We start from the raw sequence: 19,842 nt of genomic DNA, 5'->3' as shown, positions 1-19,842 counted from the left end.
GGCTTTTTAAATCTGATTAATCCTCCACTTGCCTATCACCCAATCAGGTTTTTGTCATCTACCTATCATGTGGGAAAGGGTGGAGGGCTCCTTCCAGGGTGGTGTAAAGTCCTTTAAAGGGTGGTTTCCTCTTCAGGTGCGCCGCTTGTCCCTGCCTGCCTTTCTTCTAACTACCCTTCATTACTAATAACTATTTTGTCATCATTATTACGGAAAAAATATTGATTTCCAAACAATCAAAATATTTGTGAACACACAAATACACTGGGAATTTCCAGAATGCTATTCTAATAGGTAAAGGATTTGGAAATGTTTTTTTTTCATGCATTTATTCATTCAATTCCTCTGTAAGTTCCTCTGTAAGGAGGAGAAAGATTTTGCAGACTTTTTTCATTGTTCTATGTCCCTGGGCCATAAATAGTACTCGGCATATAGTAGGCACTCTGTAAATGTTTGTCAAATTCACCAATCCGTTCATTGAACAAGCACTTATTGATCACCGTAGGTACTCTCTGCTAGATGCTGGAGAAGCAAAGATAAGGAAGTCATTGTTCTTGTCTTCAAGGAGCTGAAGGTATACCGGAAGAAACACATACCCCGTAGTGATACAAATATGTTAATATAAGCATATAAAGGAGAGTAATTTATATGGTGGGCACTGGGGCTAGATGAATTTTACAGGGAAACAGATGTTTAGAAAAGGATGTAATAATATAAGAAAAGAGAGGGGGCTCTGGGCTTGCTCACTTGGAAGAACATGTGACTCTTGACCTTGAGGTTATGAGTTTGAGCCCCACATTGGGTATAAAGATTGCTAAAAAAACAAAAACAAAAACAAAAAAACTTTAAAAAGTATATATGAGAAGAGAGGACATAGTTGGAAGAGAAATCGTGGCTTGTGATTCGGGAATCTGTCCCGTTCAAATTGCTCAAACCTGACAAAGATGAATTTGAAAGTATATTTTTCTGATGGTTGACTATTTCACTACAGTGGTACCTGCTAAAGATGCACTGATAAATTTGTTGCTTTGTTTTAGTCAGCTGTCTATAGGGCCACTCTTCTTTAAATATCCACTACTTTCAATTCCTACCGAAATATTTTATTTTAAAGTAATATCTTCAGAGGATCATAGATTTATGTGTGGATTTCCATATCACTCAGGTGATTTCAAGTACTGATGCTAAATGTATATACTTGAGCAACTGAAAGTGGGTTCAAGCTTAACAACAAATTGCTCTCCGATTATTACAGCTTGAAGGGGAGCAGAATATGCCACCCCAAAATATGCCACTTTTGCATGTAGATTATTTTGAGCTGAAGACAATCAAGACCCAGCAGACTCAAGAAAAGCTTTATGTCTCTCTTAGCTAAAGAATTTACATATGGGATCTGGCTCAGAGAGAGAGAGAGAGAGAGAGCTATAACCAGAGATATCTTTTATCTGAATGACCTATCTGTATGGCAGGACAAATATCTAATTACCAAACATCTGCTCTTCTTATCATCCTCTGAATCACCGTCCTCCCATTTGAAGCTCTAGGCTCCTATCCCATTTCTTAGCTTAGAATGGCATATAAACCTCAATCGTCTGACTTGTCCTTGGGTCTCTTGTGCTTATGGGGCTCCCATAGGTATATGTAGTTAGTATTTCTCTTGTTAATCTGTTTTATATCAGTTTTCCATCCAAAGAATCTAGAAGGGTAAAGAGAAATTTTTCCTCCTCAACAGAACTTTAAAAATTCAATCTATTTGGGGTTTAAATGGAACATGCCCATGGTCCCCTAGTTAGCAAGTGGAAAACCAAAGACTTAAAATCAGTTATAAGAAAGAGGTACAGTGGAGATAAAGTTTTCAATTAACTTTGTCTGAATCAAAAGGGATGAAATTACTGACCACTCGAGTCATTTTCAAAAGCATAAGCTCATCCATTTATTCCAAATGCACTTACTTCTACCCTCTTGCTTTTGGATGCTGGGGCTACAAAGGTAAACGAGACACAGAGTCTTCCCTGAAAAGGAGCACTGTTCGGTGAGGAGAGATGGGCTCAGAACCATTGAAGATACCTACAACGTCATGGAAGAGTCAGGAGACAGCACTGGCCTGCCTAGAGGAGTCAGAAAATGACTCTCAAGGAGCTGCTTTTGCAATTATTTGAAGGATGATTTCTTCATCCGGTGAGGGGGGATGGACTGCAGGGAGAGGGTAAGAGCCTATGGAAAGACACAAAAGTGGTAGGCTTGTCTGGAGAACCGCTGGTAGGAAGGGCATGCGTCATTCAAACCTTCCACAAGTATTTGAATGTTGACTAGATGCTAGGCTTGAGAAGCTAGAAGTCACTAATCAAGAACTAGAGCAGATTTAGGGAGGGTTAACATGTTAAGTATGAGGGAATTGGCAGAGGTGAAGAGGGGAAGAAGCTTAGGAAAGTTCTAAGAGGAAAATGTAACAGTAACTACTATCTTACCATATGCCAGGCCCAGTTTAAAGGGCTTTATATACAATCACATTTAAATACATATTATCATAGGTAATCTCTTGAACAAAAGGATAAACAGACTCATTGAATAAGTAACATGCCCCTGGTCCCGAAGTTAGCAAGTCCATAGCCAGGCTTGTTTATCTGATTCTGGTGCCCTTGGCTTAACCACCAGACTATTATTGTCTCCCCAGTTGCAGACAGAACTATCAGTTTTAGGGATGACTGAAATCACAGGCTTGGTAGACATTTTCCAGGTGGGGACTGATATTGGGAAGGAACTCTGGGAATAACAATGCAAATGGGGAAGTTGGTGAAAACAAAGTAATAATTCTATTTCTAGACTTACTTTATTGTCAAATTATTTTTAGTGCCGTTTAGTAAGTCAAGAGTTGAATTTCACTGGGCTTAGCCGGGTTAAGTCATCTGGACATCTGTAACCCACATCAAAACCAGGACGGATCAAGAAGTAATTCGAGTTTTCTGGCACTCTTGCCTCAATAATCTAGGATCTAGGGCAATGTTCTAAGATGGTCCTCATTTTTTATTCTAAGGATTTCTTTTTCATGTGACCAAATACGATATATACATAAATATAAATATAAACATATATACATAAATATAAACGTATATATAAAAACATATAAATATATATATGGGCTTGTTGGTGGGAGATATATATATATATAAATTTATTTATTTATTTATTTATTTGGTGGAGGAGTATGTTTGGCCACGCTGCCGATCTTGGAGAGCAGGCGATTACTGATCACTAGTGTTTTCTGGGCGAGACAGTTGCACTAACCCCCTCCCCTCCTCCCCCGCCCCCTCCTCCCCGAGTCTGGAAAGGTGCAGGATCCGCTAAACCGTGCATCGCACAGCGGCGGCCGGAGCAGACGCGGGATGGTCGCGTGTCCCCAGCAGAGCAGAGGGGGGCAGCCAGAGAGCCTGGGGAAGGTACGGGCAGAGAATCCGGGCGCGTGGCGGCGTCTAGAAAGAGCAGAAGGTCAACTGAGCGGCGGAGGCAGTTGCCGAGTGCAGGTGTGGAAGGGGCTGCCTCAGGCCCACCCTTTGCAGCCGAGGGGGCGGGGAGCCAGGCCAGGGAGCCGAGCGGGGGACCAGGAGACTGCGGACGGGGCGCGCTCCCCTGGCACTCTCTAGCCCTTGTTCCCTACACCTCAGGGAACGGCCCTCGCCCCGGGGCCCACTGTGCCGGCGCCAGCACCGCAGCGCCCGCGGCGGCCGCTGCTGCGGGGGGCCGGACGGCCGCCAGGGGGCGGGAGCGGCGGCGCGAACAATGGCCGCGCTCGGCCGCGGGCCGGCGGGAGGAGGAATGGAGCTAGGGCCGGCGCCGGGCGCGCGTTCCGGGTCCGTGGAGGGCCGGGAGCGCGCGCGCGCGCGGGGCTGACTGGGGCGCGGGAGCGGCTGCGCAGGCGGGGGCGCGCGGCGCGGGCCCGGGAGGGCGCGGCGGGAGCGCAGGGAAGGCGGGCGGAGGCGGGAGGCGGGGGGCGGGGAGCCCAAGGGGTGCCGGCGGCGGCGGCGGCGGCGGCGGCCGAGCGGGGTCAGTCCTCTGTAGTGCTTGCCAATGTTGGAGCCGTTTGCAAAGTGTCCCTGGCAAGAAGGTAAATACCCTCGTTGGGGGCGTCCGGGAGGCCTCGACTTCCGCCCCGCTGGCGGAGGAGACAGAGGGCGCTGGGGAGCCTTAGAGGTCCGCTGCGCGCGGCGAACCCCGAGAAGAGCGGCCCCTTAGCGGCCTCCCCTCCCCCGCCCCTTCCCTCCCTCCTTGGGCTCTCTCCTGGCGGGAGGGGGGAGGGGAAGAGGACTGTGGGGGTGCTGAGCCGGGGACGGGGCGAATGAATTGGGGGCGTGTGTGGAGGGTTGGGACGACACAGGTGTCCGGAGGGGAGGAGCCGGGAGGAAGGCTAGGAGGCCGGCGTAAATGGAATGCCGGGGTTGGGGGAGGGTGGGGGGAGGGTGGGGGAGGCAGGCACCCGACGGAGGGCCCTGAAGGTGGGATCTTGGGGGCCCCCGTGGGAACAACCCGAAGGGGGGACGGTGGGTGAAGCGGCAGTGTGGGAGGGAGGGAGGAGGAGGGCCCGAGGGTGGGTCCCTGCGGAGGGGAAGGGTGGGGAGGAGATGGAGCGAGGCCCTGGAGGGTCTGCGGGGAATGGCCCTGGGGGCGCGGGAGGAGCGGCGGGCCAGGGGCTCGCCGGGGGGTGGTGCTGGTGGCTATTTCTGTATAATGGGCAAGTGGTGAAGACGTAACACGCCGAAATGGGGAAGGTAGGTGGGGCCGAGGGGCAAAATATATCCTATGACAGGCAAGTTCTTCTGTGGCTCGTAGGAACTACTACCGTGATGGCTCGGCTTAAAGGGGTAGTTGGCAGTTAGTGACCTTGCCGAGGTGAAGGGAGTTGGGCGGAGAGACAAAGATCAGTTACAGAATCCGCGGTGTGAGGGCAGAGCCTCCAGTCCCTCCCGGGGAGAGCCGGGGATTGTGGTGAGGGGAGTGTTCTGCAGAGGCAATCGAGGAGATGCTGAACTGGGATTCTTAGGGAGGGGGGCGGGGATAATGGCTTCGGGGGTTCTGGAAGTCCCTGGAAATATGTGCAGAATTTTGCATTTGTGAGTAATTTTCTTGGGAGAGGGTCCGTACTCGGCGTGACCCGCCTCCCCCGCCCCCCAAAAGGTTAAGAACTGTTGGTGTAGAGATGGGCCGTTCAATTAAGGGAATGTACTGAAGGATTTTAAAGTGGGTTGTTCCTGCAGAAAGGATAGAGACGATCCTTTAAAGGTGTATTACTGTTAGCTGAAACCCTTATTTTTAATGTTTGATTTCACAATTTTGGTGAACTTTTGCTGAGCATTGCTTCTCTTCTGATGCATCCTTACATTTTAAGAAACCGTGGTGAACACTTGAATTCAAAATTGTGATGGGAAGGCAGGATAATAGTAACCTTGTAGGAGAGAAGATTGCAACATTTCCCCGGGAGGGTATTTCTTTCCTAGTCCTTTCTTAAGACGATGCAAATATACTGTTGTGAATTGAGCTGCAGTGGGAAAAAAAAAATCTTAGTTAATACAACAATCAAACCCAAGACATCTTGCATCTCAGTTGTTTTGTAACATGGCAAGTGTTTGATTTTTTAGTTTGTCTATATTTTACTGCAAACCAGAGATTGCACGTATCACTTGAATTGTAGATCTGCTGCATTTTGCAGCAGGCCTGTATTAAATTTGTGAGGCATTTATACCAAACTATGTGGTGTGTATGCTGTTGTTGTTTTTTTCCCTGCTGTGATTTCAACTGAAGTTACCATTGCCACATTTCATTACATAGCAGTGTAGTTTGAAATTTATTTCTAAGTGATTGTTAGTTGGTTAGGATATGGTGCATATTTCCTAACAGATCACTGAATTTTTCTTCAAAAATCTGCTTTGTATTTGTAAAAATGTTGCTGTATAATCAGAATATGTATTAAGTACAGGTAGAATGGCATATACTTTTTAACTTTTTATTTGGAAATAATTTCAGGCTTATAGAAAAGTAGCAAGAACAATACAAAGAATACTCTTGTAACCTTTACTTAGATTCACCTGTTACCGTTTTACCCACTTATCGCTAGATCTCTGTCAGTCATATGTACATAATATTTTTTTCCTGGACCACTTGAGGGTAAGTTACATTATGCCTCTTTATTCCTTTTTTTTTTAAAGATATTATTTATTTATTTGACACAGAGAGAGACAGCCAGCGAGAGAGGGAACACAAGCAGGGGGAGTGGGAGAGGAAGAAGCAGGCTCCCAGCGGAGGAGCCTGATGTGGGGCTCCATCCCAGGACCCCAGGATCATGCCCTGAGCCAAAGGCAGCCGCCGAGGCACGCCCGCCTCTTTATTCCTAATCAGCATGGAAAGCCATTTACATTTTATATTTTAGCTTACTTGGCTTGCCTGGAATGAAGTTCTAGGAAAGAGTGGGTTGGTTTGGTTTTCAACAAAGAATATCAAGACTATCTAAGATGATCATGAAACTTTTTAGTGTGTAAACAATACGGAAAGTGAGGCTGAGTGGTTTTCCTGTTTGGGATCAGATTCTGGAAGATATAATTGGTCAATATGTTGGGGTTGGGTTTTTTCTTTGTAGCTAACCTCTCTACTATTATGCTCCCCTTTTATACACTCTGAGTTCTGGGTGTCATGATTCATGTGTACGGATCATAATAAAGAGAGAAAAACCTAGATTTTACAAAATTGAATTGTGTTAATATTAGAATAGTTGGAGAGAGGCACGGTATGATCAAATTATGTGTAGATACACTTGTGCCTGTTATAGGTACTCAAGAAAATATTAAATGAGTGTCTAGAATCTATAGTTACAATTTATATTTATGTATGTATAGTCATTTGATTTTAAATAAGTCCCCAGAGTTGTATATAGGAGCCTTACCATTATGTCGTCCTAGAGGTCAAGACCTTTGTGACAGGAAAAATTTTAAGAAGTGAAATCTTTGTAAATTTAGTGTATAATGAAGAGATGAGGACTTCAAACCAGACCATACTAGGTTTTAATCCTTGCAGTGGACTATGGGGATGTAATGCAACTTCTAGAGAAGTGGAGATAACACCTACATCCTAAGGTCATGAGGATTAAATGAATTAACATAAAAATGACAAAGTATAGTATGTGGTATATAACATTAGTGTCTGATAAATGTTACGTTTTCTTTTTTCTTGGTTGGTGGTGGGATTTCTATATACTTAGAATCTTTCATAGGCTCTTAGGAGATACTAAAATTTATATTAAATTATTTTGTTTTTCTTATGTAAAAGTTTTTTTGGGTACATACTTTTAAAAAGAAATGAGAATTTAAAAAATCCATTTTTTAATGCTTTTTAAGGACCCCATGAATTTTTTAGAGTAAGAAGTTTTGAGCTGATATTTAGTTTAGTTTTATGGTATTTTGGAGCCTAAGAATGGTGTTAGTAAATGTTTTTGATTTTCATATTGTCAAACAAGACATTTAAGTGAGGATTACCTGTCAGTTGTGGGATGGGTGCTGATATAAAAATTTATAGATAAATTAATTTAATAATGCCATTTTATGAAGCAGTATTTAATTGTTGAGGATTTTATAGATTGAGTTTTGTACAGCTTTCAACTTACCAGCTGGGCAAAATGTAATCATAAATGCAGCAAGTTACAGCAGCAGCACATTTCAGATACACGATGGGCTTGCAGTTCTTCCCGAGCAGCAAGTCTTCTACAGTTAGTAGTGACCTCTCGCCATAAACGGCCCTGTTTCCATTTAGTAGCTTGGAATCTGGAACTGCATGTCCTAATGTGCCTGACTGGGTATCACTGTAGGGCATTTTTGGGACATGTGAATAGGTTTCTCTAAAAGTACTTAGCTGTAATTGGAATGAACTGTAGCTGGAAACTTTTTTGACAGAGGAGGAGAGGTGGATTTGACGAAATCATAGGCAGTGTAAAACTGCTCTGCCTTTCATTGATATTTTATCAAGTTTTTAAAATATAGGACAGTAGAGCAGGCATGTCTGTAGAGGAGAAAGGAAGTGTTAAAGACGTGTCACTGGGCATTCTGAATTGTCCATAGTGTGGTTGTGAATTATAATCTTTATATTGATGTAAGTGTAATAAAATTTGTTGGTAAAAAAGGAATAACTTCGGAATATTACCCAGTTACCTCACAGAGTGCTATGATAGACATAGTTTCATGTTTTAATTTATACAGATCTTTATAATTGTGAATGTGAGGCTTACAGAATACTTAAAATTGTATGGTCAATTTTAAGCAAATAGGTGCTTTTATTTTTGTTTCTTCTTAAAACTACCTTTTGTATATCAGAACGTTAGGACTTTAAAAAATGTACCCTTATATCTTATTGTGCCTACTTCTTGGAATCAGTCGCTAGTGTTACAAACTCTGATATTGAAGAGCACCTGTATGTTTATTGCAGTGTTATTTATAATGGAATATTATTCAGGCATGAATGAAATCTTGCCATTTGCAACAACATGGATGGAACGATCCTAAGTGAAATAAGCCAGTCAGAGAAAGACAAATACTGTATGATTTCACTTATATGTGGAATTTAAGAAACAAATGAACAAAGGAAGAAAAAAGAAAAGAGGCAAACCAAAAAATAGACTCTTAACTGTAGAGTACAAGTAGGTGGGGGTGGGTGAAAGAGCTGAAGAGGATTAAGAGTACAGTTAATGTGAGCACTGAGTAATATATTGAATTGCTGAACCACTATAATGTACACCTGAAACTAACATAACGCTGTATGTTACTTACATTGGATTTAAACCCTAAAACCTCCGATATTTAAGAAACACATTCAGGTCTATAGATAAGCATCTGTTACTTTTAGAGGCTTACATCAAATAATACAAAATAGAATTTCTCAGATTTGGTGAGTGCTTACTAAATAATGTTAGATTCTAGAAAGTAAGGGACACTAAGTCACTGAGATGCTTTTAGTGGTTTATTCACATTTTAGCTCCAAATGACTTGTTTTCAGTTAAAAAAATGAATATTGGTTGGATCTGTATTTTTAGTTATAGCTAGTGTATTTTAGTACCATTTGACTACTCCCGCACTTTTTAGTGATTTCATCTTTTGAATAAAATGTAAATGTTGAAGTTTCATAATTTATCATTTTCAAGTTCTACTGTAACTCATTTGGTCATGTTAAACAGGGAATTAATTTTTTTGACCTACCTAGATATGTTCATTAATACCTAAAGCGCCATAGGATTATAGAATTTTAGAGTTGAATGGGATTGTCTTATTTATTGTTGCTTAATAAGCTACCCCAGAAAGTAAAGGCTTAAAACCAACAGTTATTATCTCAGTTTCTGTGGGTTAGAAATCTGGGTGCAGCTTACCTGGTGCTTGTGACTCAAGGTCTTTCAGAGTTTACAGGTAAGCTGTCACTGGGACACTGTTCTCATCTGAGTGTTTGACCAGGGGAAGATCTGCTTCCAAGCTCATTCATCTAGCTCTTGGCGGGATTCATTTGCTTGGGGGGTATTGGACTGAAGGCCTCACTTTCTTTTGGGCTATTGGCCAAAGGCCTCTCTCGGTTCTGTGCCAGCTGGGACTGTCCAAGGGGCAGCTCACAATATGGCAGCTAGTTTCCTTCAGAGCAAACAGGTGAAAGAACGAGAGCAGGTAACACCCAAGAAAGAAGTTGTGATCTTTTTGTAACCCAATATTGTGAGTGGTATCTCATTATTTCTGTTGTGTTCTATTTGTTAAAGGCTGCCTACCACAATGACTTTAGTTTACTTTTTACAGATTTAAAAGAAAGAAAGAACGAAAAATAACTCAAAGACACACAGGGTAATTTACCAAGGCTCAAAAGGTAATCTCCTGAAGAGCTTGGACTAAAATTCAAATTAAGTTATCTTCAGGCCTTGTGCCATTTCTACAGCATATGATTCTTTTGGAAAATATAAAAATTGTTACAGATGCTGAGGCCACTGTTATAAGATAGATATATATGGAAAACTTTCAGATTCATTTTGAATTGACCCCAGTTTGCCATCTTGAGAAAATGGTAGCCATATATGTATGTATGTGAATCTCTGTGTGTGTATATATACACACATTATATAAATATATAGTGTGTGTGTGTGTGTGTGTATTAAGAACCTCTGTTTCTGAGAGAAAGTTTAATATTAAAGTTTCATAGCATAAAAGTTTCTACCCAAGTGGTTGGATTTAGCTCTTTTGCTGCCTATCGAGACTGTGTTGTGGCTTTTTAGATAATTGGGGAGGGAGCCGTCTGTACATAATTTAATTTTCTTTATCTTATTTTTTTTAGTAGGCTCTACGCCTAGTGTGGGACTTGAACTCACAACCTCTAGATCAAGAGTTGCATGCTCTACTGACTGAGCCATCCAGGCGCCCCCTTTATTTATTTATTTATTTATTTATTTATTTATTTATTAAAAGATTTTATTCCTTTATTTGAGATACAGAGAGCAAGAGAGAGAGCATGAGCAGGGGAAGGGGCAGAGGGAGAGGGAGAAGCAGGCTCCCCATTGAGCAGAGAATCTGACTTGGGGGTTAGTCTCAGGACCCTGAGATCATGATCTGAGCCGTAGGCAGATGCTTAACCAATCAACTGAGCCATCCAGGTGCCCCCACCATAATTTACTTTTTATGTAAACTTACCATTATAAGAATCCATGATTGATTGATTGATTGATTGATTGATTGATTGATTTATTTATTTATTTATAGATTTGGGTTTTCTGCCCTTCTTTGGTATCTGTTTTTAAATTAAGTGTAGAAGAGGTTTGCCACATGAAAGGAAATACAACGTGGTGAGGAGGTCTGACCCAGAAGGAAACAAATCCAAATGGAACAACGGGATGTGTCAGGATGGTGATTTCTTTTTCTGAAGATTTTATGTGAAATTTTTTGTTTGTGCTATTTTTATAGCGATGATAAACAAAACCACAAACAGAAAAAAAAATCCAGCTGGGTAATCTTAACTGTGTACTCTTCCATACCACCTAGAGGACTATGTATTGCATTTTCTTTAGGCTTAATTTAGCTTATAGAATTTGGAAACAAAGCTCTTTAAGAACTTACTAGAGAAAGGGGAGTGTATATTAAATATTAATCTGAAATTTTTAGATTATTTTTAATAGCTTCACTTCTGCTCAAATTGTCTTAGAAGTGTAGGACCAGTAGGGACATTTTCCAACCTAGATCTGCACTGTCCCCTATGGTAGCCACTAGTCACGTATGGTTATTTAAATTTAAATTAACATGAAAGAGAATTTTAAAAAACTTAAAGATTTACTTTCTTGGTTGCGTTAGCCACATTTCAGGTGCCCAGTAGCCCTGTGTGGCTAGTGGCTACTGGATTAGACAGTGCAGATATAAAAACATGTGTATCATCGTAGAAAGTTCTATGTTGATCTAGATCTACTCCATTTTATATTTGATTTTGATCAAGGACATGTGTTTAAAGTGCTAATCATTGAGATCACCAACTAAGTTGAACTTTATTTCTTCATTTTCATTTTCCAGTTTTTGGAGCCGTGAGGGATACAGCAGTTTGGTCAATATTGTTTTAACATGCTTCAAATAAATCAGGTGAGTTTGTGTTAAGGCATGTCCTACTTAATATGGTGCTTGGGCCATACATTGTGGAACATTTTAACCCAGCTTTTCTGTAACCATAACCCTGACCACTGCTTTGTAGAGCAATTACATATTATATATTCATCATAGGAGACTGTGCAGGGCAGGTCGTTTAAGGATTATAGTGATAGGTCTGAAAGTTGTTCTGAAACTTTTGAGTGTGCAGAGCACAAGGTGTGTCTGGTCTTTTTGATGTTACATCCCCCCAGGACTTGGTGTATTCAGCATGTTTACAGTTGTGATCTAGCTTCAGTAGGCGGCAGTTTTGCAGACTGAAAGCTTTTCTAGTGACAATCTTATGAAGCAGTTAAATTAGTGTGTTAGAAAAAGTTCCTTTCCTAGGGCACTGGAAAAGGTTAGAAGGAAGTGCCTTGCTAAATAAGCTTTAGCATCCAATGTCTTAGACTCACTGAAAAAAATATTTTCCTCAGGTCTTGACATTTCTCCAAGAGCTATATACATTTAATCTTATCCTTTCTGAACAAATAGGGCATTGTATTATAATATTAGAAAATACTTTGTTTTATTCTAGATTTTGTAAATTGGGAGAAGTAAGTAATTTGATTGCAAGGAGTAATGACTCTCGTGTGTGCATGATTTGAGGAAGTGATACAAGCCTGCCCCTACGCTGTTCGGGTCACCTTGCCTAAGTAACACCGTCTAGTGCCTGGGCATCACACGCATCTCTAAACCAGTGACTTCTAAGTTCATACTTAGTCTAGATCTCTTTCCTGAGCTCTGGACCCATGTAGCAGCTACCAACCTTATCTCTTAACTTGGGTGTCTTTTTACATCTCAGAGTTAACATGGGCCCAGGAAACAATCTAAATGCTTCCAATCTAAATGTTTCAGTTCCTGGATTGGGCAGGGTCATTCCAGCTGCAGGGGCTCTGCATAGATTACCCCTGCCTGGGCCTCTCTTTCCCTCCCCTGTGGTTGGCTCACTTGACTCCCAATCCTACTATTTGCTCTCCTAGTACCCTGCCCTTAATGACGTTCTGACATTCGCAGTTACATTCAAATATGTGATTGTTTGCTTAACATCTCTGTTCCTTATGAGACCATGTGCTCCATGAAGGTAGCAACTTTGCTTGTTTATTCTTTAATCTCCCCAGGTCCTAGAATACTTCTGGCTGTATGTGGTTTTTCATATATTTGCTGAATAAGTGGATGGATGGTGCTAGGGTTGTTACTAAAGCAAGGAGATCGCCATTCTTTTCAACAATAATCACATAATTGTGTTGTCAGTTTAGGTATTATATGCTTGCTTTACACCAATGCTATTAACATAAAATCTCTTTCTTATGCAAAGTTGCTCTTTCATTTTCTGCTTGTACTAGAAAATTTTCTCATGCAATAAATATTGCTTTCATCAAAGATGTTACTAATATAGGTTTAAAGAAATCTTAAAGCTGTACTATGCTTAGTGCTTTTTGTTGCATAGTCGCTGTCAAATCCCCTTGGATGCATTGATGGAGCTTATATGTTGTAGGTTGTGTTGATGCTAAATGTATGGATACCTGCTGTTAATTATACAGGTGCAGTCAGAATAATTTGTTTCATAGTCTACCATAGACAGGTGGAAAGAACATACATTTTATGCCAAGCAACGTCACTGAAAATTATAGATTAGTCCTAATGAAGATTTACTGTCCGTGCTACTGGTCATGTTGAATCAGGCCCTACAAACAATTTTAGGCAACATTCTGCAGGGCCACAAGCAGTTCCCTGTGCTTTGACTAGAAATTGTACACAGTGCTTAGAGGTGTACATGCTTTGCTTGTAACACACATGTATTTCTAGACTCACCTCAGGATTCTCTCTTGTTATCGACTAAGTTTTATCCCCCCCAGATGTTCAAATCTGAGGGGAAAATCAATCTATTTTGGAATAGAACTTACAGAGAAGACTCTTTTCAGCCAAACTTAAAGTTGCATTGAATTCTTAAACTTAGGAATGATTGATGTTTTATCATTTTCATGGTGACTGCTTTCCTATTGGAGTGTAGGCTCTCAAGATAGTGTGAAAAGGCCTGAAAAGGTGATTGAAGCTGACACCTTAAAGCAGTTGAGGTTTTTACTGCGTGAGTTTCAACACTGTCTTCTGGATTAGTACTGAATTTGTATTTGAGAGGTCTTTTTGTTTGTTGTCTTAAGATGCCTGAGTAGTACTAACAGATTCTTCCATGGGTGTTCCTAGAACTACTTAAAAACAAGGCTATTGAAATATTTTACTTGATGCTAATTCTGCTTGACATGATTATTATCAGGGACCACGGGAATGTTCCATGTCCTATTATAGAGACACTTCTGCCTTTAAATTGTAACTCTTCATTTTTACTTTTGCCTTTTAAGAATGTGTGTTGTCCATGTGCTACTCATGTAGAAAAATTAAGTAGTAGAGATAAGGGGAAAAAAATCACAAATAATTCCCCTATTCTTTTACAGAGATAATCACTGCTAACATTTTGGGGTCTATACCACTTCTAGATTTTTTTCTATGCAGGTATGTTTTTATGTGACTATATGTTACTTTAAAAACCTGGGATTATATAATATTCTGAAGTGATTTAATAATTTGTAGTTTGGAATTACTAAAATTTGTTTAATCAAACCCTTCTTGTTGGACAGATTTTGTATTACAGTTAGTGCCACAGTGATTTTTTTTTTTTTTTGCATATAACTATGTTCCTTTGTCCAGTATTTTCTTATAAATAATTATTAGAAGTGGAAATCCTGATCAAACGGGTATGCAGATTTTAAAGATATTTGATGCATAAATACCAAAAATACAAAAAAAATCTATTAGAATGCCTGTTTTCTTATTTTCTGACAAATTTTCAATGTTTGCCAATCTGTCTGACAAAAAGTGATATTTTAATTTGCTTTTCTATGATTTGCTTCTATTCGTTGTTCTTTTGTGTTTTGTCTTTGTGAATTGTTTATATGTGTCTACTGGTAACTTTTCCTTTTTATTTGTAAATAAAATTTTTTGGATTATACCCCCTTGAGAATTTTTGAGCTACTATTTATAATTATTACTTTATATTTTTCATTCATTATTCAACAAATAACTAGTGGGAATCTGTGTTTCCACGGTACTGTACTAAGTAGGAGTTTGGTATATTTTGAACCTTTCTCCCTGGTGATTAATTTAAACCCCCAGGGAAAGGAAACCCATTTTAACATTAAGCTGTAGGAAATATAAATTAAGAAGACACGTGTGCTGTGAAATAATATTTTTAAATGAGTGGCTGAAATAAGGCAGAGTTTTTGGGATCAGTTAATGAGGCAGACCTGACAGGGCATGTGTTCTACAGCGTTTAAGGGGAAGCCTGTATTAGGCAGCTGTAGCATTGGGAGAGGCCAGCAGGAGGGCATTAACAGAAGGCTCTGTAGTCTGGTGGTTTCTTTGAAAGAGTTTTTGTTGGGAACATGGGAACTAAGAGAAATCTTTAAGAGCTGACTCAAGTGGAATGGGAGGACAGGCAGGACAAAACAGCATTTCAATGCCAGAAGAGTAGGAGAACCCTATCGGGCAAGAGGGAGCCAGGTGTTATGTAGGAAGAATAAAGGTGTACCGAGATACACTGTAAAGTGTAAAGCTAGGGTACGATTATCAAGAAGTTAAGACCTAGAGTTTAAGGGATAATGATACTTATCTCACAGGTTTGTTGTGAGGAGTAATTGAACTAATAACAAAGGCAAAATGCTTAGCATTGGCCCTGGTACTGTTGCTACTGGTATTAATATTGCTGTTGCTATTGCTGTCTGGCTCTGGAGATTGTTGAGAAAGGAGGGCAGACATTTAGGTTAGTCATTAGAGTAGAGTAGTTGTTTGGGGGAATGAAAAGCACTTGGGTGTTTTTCAAGTCCAGGTCTACTGTAAGTGCTCTCCTCTTTCTTGCCATAGGCACCAAGAGCTCTATTCTTTTCTCTTAAAAGCTGCTGCTACTTACTCTTAGTTATTTTATCCAAGTCTGGCTGTGGAGTAGAATCTGCCAATCTCTCTTGAAGCTGTAGGATGCCATCTATAGATTGAGGACTAAAAAAATAACATAAGGAAGTTAAAATATGTAAGAAGGGCTTTGGCTTTCTGCTGTGTTGGCATAACAGGATTTTTCCTCTGTGTGGCCAGCTTCCAAGATGGCCCTAATGATCCCTGCTTCCTGATATACCATTGTATAATCCTTTCACACATTGTGTGGCCAATAGAATGTGGTGGAAGTGATGGATCATTTCCAAGGATAGGTTATAAAAGACATTGTGGCTTTTGCCTCTTCTCTGTCCCTTTGTGCTGCCCTCCCCTCTCCCCGCTCCACCTCTTGCTCATTCAGAGTAGTTAGCTGCCATGTTGTGAATGGCTCTATGGAGAGGCGCATGTAGTGAGAAATTGAGGCCTCCTGCCAACAGCTAACAAGGAACTGAGAGGCCTCTAGCCAACAGTGTGTGACTGAGTCTTCTTGGAAGCAGATTTTCCAGCCCTTGTCAAGTTTCCAGCTGTAAACTACTGGCCCATCGACATCTTGACTGCAACCTCATGAGATATCCTGAGCCAGAACCACCTAGCTAAGCTGCTTCTTGATTGCTGAACCTCAGAAACTGTGTGAAAAAAATAAATGCTTGTTTTTTAAGATGCTAAGTTGGGGGTAATTTGTTATGCAGCAATAATATACTCTTCCTCCTTAAACAACTTGAGAACATATAAATATGTAAACAATGATTTTTAGACATTGGATGGCAGGTGGCATCAGACTGATCCCTGAGAGAATGGAAACAAATGAGGTAAGCCCTTCTATGACACCAGTTCACAGTAGAGCCTAGAGGTTGTTTATAGGCTGCAGTGCAAGGAGGAGGAACCAAAACAGAGCCCACCTTTGTTGAGATTAGGAAATAAAGACAAGTGTTTGGGAAGGCCAAGATGGTTAGAATTGCAGGGCAGAGTGCCAGAGAGAAGAGACTTGGGGGAAGAGGGGTGAGTATATAGATAAGTAGAAAAGTGCACTCAAGCATGAAAACATTCTGGAGATCTGCAAAGGGTGCTTCTTGAGTTTTTGGCTGCGTTATGATCTGTAGATGCATGACAAGACCTAGTCAAAGTCAGGGAAAGAACTACTGGAAAGCAGTAAGAAAACAATTTCCAGAATTCATACAAGGCATTAATAGTTTGTGTCTAGACTATCCAGAGTCTAAAGACCTTGTAATACATGAGGCATTGGGAAGAGTCCTCAGAAGGCTTTGAGTGGTCCCAAGTAACTTAACTGTGCACCAGAATAAAGTCCAGCATTAGAGGAATGCAAGACAATTCAGAATCCAACAATAAAATTTATGGTTTTAATCATTGACTCAAAAATTATAATGCTTGTTTCACCTTAAATAAGGACAGATCGGTAAGGAAATAGAGGACTTGAACAGCATTATAAGCCAGTTAGACTTAATAGACATACACAAAACACCCAGTAAGAGCAGAATACATATTTTTTTCAAGTGCACATGAGACATTCTACAAGGGATAGTCCATATGTTAGACTACAAAAAAATCTCAATACATTTTAAATAATTGAAATCATAAAAATATCTTCAGTCACAGTGGAATGAAGCTAGAAGTCAATAAGAATACCGGAAAACTCACAATTATGTAGAAATTAAACAACACACTCATAAATAACAGGTCAAAGAAGAAATCACAGGGGACATTAGAAAATAATTACAGACAAATGAAAATGAAAACACAGTGCACCATAATGTAATGAGATACAGCAAAAGCAGTGCTCAGAGGGAAATTTATAGCAGTAGATACCTATATTTAAAAAGAAGAACTCAAAAGAACTCAAGTCTAATTTTTCACCTTACGGAAAGTAGAAAAAGAGGAGCAAATCAAACCCAAAGCAAGCCAAAGGAAGGAAATAATAAAGATTAAAGTGGAGATAAGTGAAAATAGAGTATAGGAAACAATATGATCAACAAAACCAAAAGTTGGTTCTTTGAGATCAACAAAATTGACAGACCTTTACCTAGACTGACAAAAGGGGAAAAACGGAAAGACACATATAACTAAAATCAGAAATGAAAGTGGAGATATTGCTGCTGACCTTAAAGAAATAAGGAAGGTTATAAAATAATACAATGAACAACTGTATATCAACAGATTGGATAACCTACATGAATTGGACATATTCCTAGAAACACAGATTACCAAAACTGACTCAAGAAACAATAGAAAATATGAACTGATGTATAACAAGCAAACAGATTGGATTAAGAATAATAATTTAAAAATCCCTCCCAAACAAAGAAAAGTCCAGGACCAGATGGCATTACTGATGAATTTTATCAAACATTTAAAGAAGAATTAACACAAATTCCTCTGAGACTCTTCCCAAAAATAGGAGAACAGAGAATACTTCCTAACTCAGTGAGACCAGCATTACTCTAATATCAAAGCCGGACACCATGAGAAATAATATGGAAACTATAGATTGATATCCTTATGAGTATCGATGCAAAAATCCTCAACAAAACACTAAGACGCAACCAACAATATATTCAAATGGTTATATGCCATGTCCAAGTGGGATTTATCCAGGTGGGAATGCCAGAGCAGTTCAATGTAGGAAAATCAATCAGTGGAGGAGGAAGGGAAACAAGCAAACAGACATCACTAGTTAGTATGGGAGACTTGACAAAATGTTTGTAATAGAAACACTCTAGAACTAGGAAGAGAAGGGAACTTCTTCAATAGATAAAGGAATTTATGAAAAAACCACAACTAACATCCAATTCAGTAGTGAAAGACTGAAAACTTTTCCCTATGATCAGGAACAACACAAGGGTGCCTATTTTCTTTTTCTTTCTTTCTTTCTTTCTTTCTTTCTTTCTTTCTTTCTTTCTTTCATTATTTTATGTATTTATTTGAGACAATGAGCAAGAGAGAGCACAAGTGGGAGAAAGAGCAGAGGAAGAGGTAGAAATAGACCCCCCCCCCCCCCCACTGAGCAGGGAGCTCAATGTGGGGCTTGATCCTGGCACTCTGGGATCATGATCTGAGCTGAAGGCAAATGCATTACTGACAGCCACCCAGGCACCCCAAGGGTGCCTGTTTTCACATTGCTATTCAACATTGTGGTAGTAGTTATAGCCAGAGAAGTTAGGCAAGAAAAAGAAAACATCCAAATTGGAAAGGAAGAAGTAAAGTTATTTCTATTTGTAAACAGCATGATCCCATATATAGAAAACCCCAAAGAATCCACGAAAACCCACTAGAGCTAATACACAAATTCAGAAAAATTGTAGGTGCAAGGTCAACACACAATAAATTGCGTTTTGTATACCAGTGGTAAATAATCCAAAAAGGAAACTAAGAAAACTGTTCCATTTAATATTGTCCAAAAGCATAAGGAGTTGAAAGATTGGTGTGCTGAAAACTATAAAACATTGTTGAGAGAAATTAAAGACCTAAATAAATGGAAAGACATTCTGTGTTTATAGATTGGAAGACTTAATATTGTTGAGGTGTCAATACTATGCAAAACAAGGTATAGATTAAATGCAATCTTTATCAGAATTTTAGTGAGCTCTTTGAAGAACTGGAAAAGCAGATTCTTAAATTCATATGAAATTGCAGTGGGCCCAAATAGCCAAAACTCTGTTCTTGAAAATGAATAGTGTTGGAGGTCTCATACTTCCGCATTTCAAAACACCATAAAGCTACAGTAGTCAAAACAGTGTGGTACTGACGTGAGGATAGACATAAACCAATGGAATAGAATTGAGAGGAGAGAAACTAATAAATAAAACTTATAGTGTATATAACATATATATATATATATATATATATATCTCTATATGACAATGATCATATCTACAAATGATCTTTGACGAGAATGCCACGACCACTCAATTCAAGAAGGAACAATTCTTTAACAGATAGTTTTGGGAGAACTAGATATCCACATGCAGAAGAATAAACTTGGATCCCTACTTCACACTGCATTAAAATATCAACTCTAAATGGATCAATGACCTAAATATAAGAATTAAAATCCTGACAACTCAACAACAAAACTACAAACAACCCAATGAAAAATGGGGAAAGGACTTGAATCGACAATTCTCTAAAGAAGGTATACAAATGACCAATGTGCATGTGGGTTTTTTTTTTAATTTTTAAATTTTTT

The 19,842-nt window shown here is 39.8% G+C and overlaps 2 protein-coding genes across 5 annotated transcripts in view; both read left to right on the top strand.

Moving 5' to 3' along the window:
* Window positions 1-17,563, top strand: part of UBE2W (ubiquitin conjugating enzyme E2 W) — a 124,900-nt gene extending 107,337 nt beyond the window's left edge. The window contains exons 6-8 of one of the 3 annotated variants that reach the window (XR_005833614.1): window positions 11,553-11,618; window positions 14,114-14,171; window positions 16,139-17,563. Coding sequence is in view for 2 of the 3 variants with exons in the window: in XM_040625539.1 (XP_040481473.1) it covers window positions 11,553-11,599 (47 nt within the window). In the remaining variant the exon portion in view is untranslated. Of the gene's footprint in view, window positions 1-11,552; window positions 11,619-14,113; window positions 14,172-16,078 lie in introns of all 3 variants that reach the window. The other 2 variants (XM_040625539.1, XM_040625540.1) reach the window with 2 other exon arrangements.
* The window catches only part of STAU2 (staufen double-stranded RNA binding protein 2), a 313,767-nt gene continuing 297,930 nt past the window's right edge, over window positions 4,006-19,842 (top strand). The window contains exons 1-2 of one of the 2 annotated variants that reach the window (XM_040625537.1): window positions 4,033-4,099; window positions 11,553-11,618. In XM_040625537.1, the coding sequence (XP_040481471.1) occupies window positions 11,601-11,618 (18 nt within the window). In that variant the 5' untranslated portion in view covers window positions 4,033-4,099; window positions 11,553-11,600. Of the gene's footprint in view, window positions 4,100-11,552; window positions 11,619-19,842 lie in introns of both variants that reach the window. The other variant, XM_040625538.1, reaches the window with a different exon arrangement.

Source organism: Ursus maritimus, unplaced genomic scaffold (assembly GCF_017311325.1).
Source record: "Ursus maritimus isolate PB19 unplaced genomic scaffold, ASM1731132v1 scaffold_9, whole genome shotgun sequence".
NCBI classification, from domain to species: Eukaryota; Metazoa; Chordata; class Mammalia; order Carnivora; family Ursidae; genus Ursus; species Ursus maritimus.
This window is presented reverse-complemented; position numbering and strand designations above follow the sequence as displayed.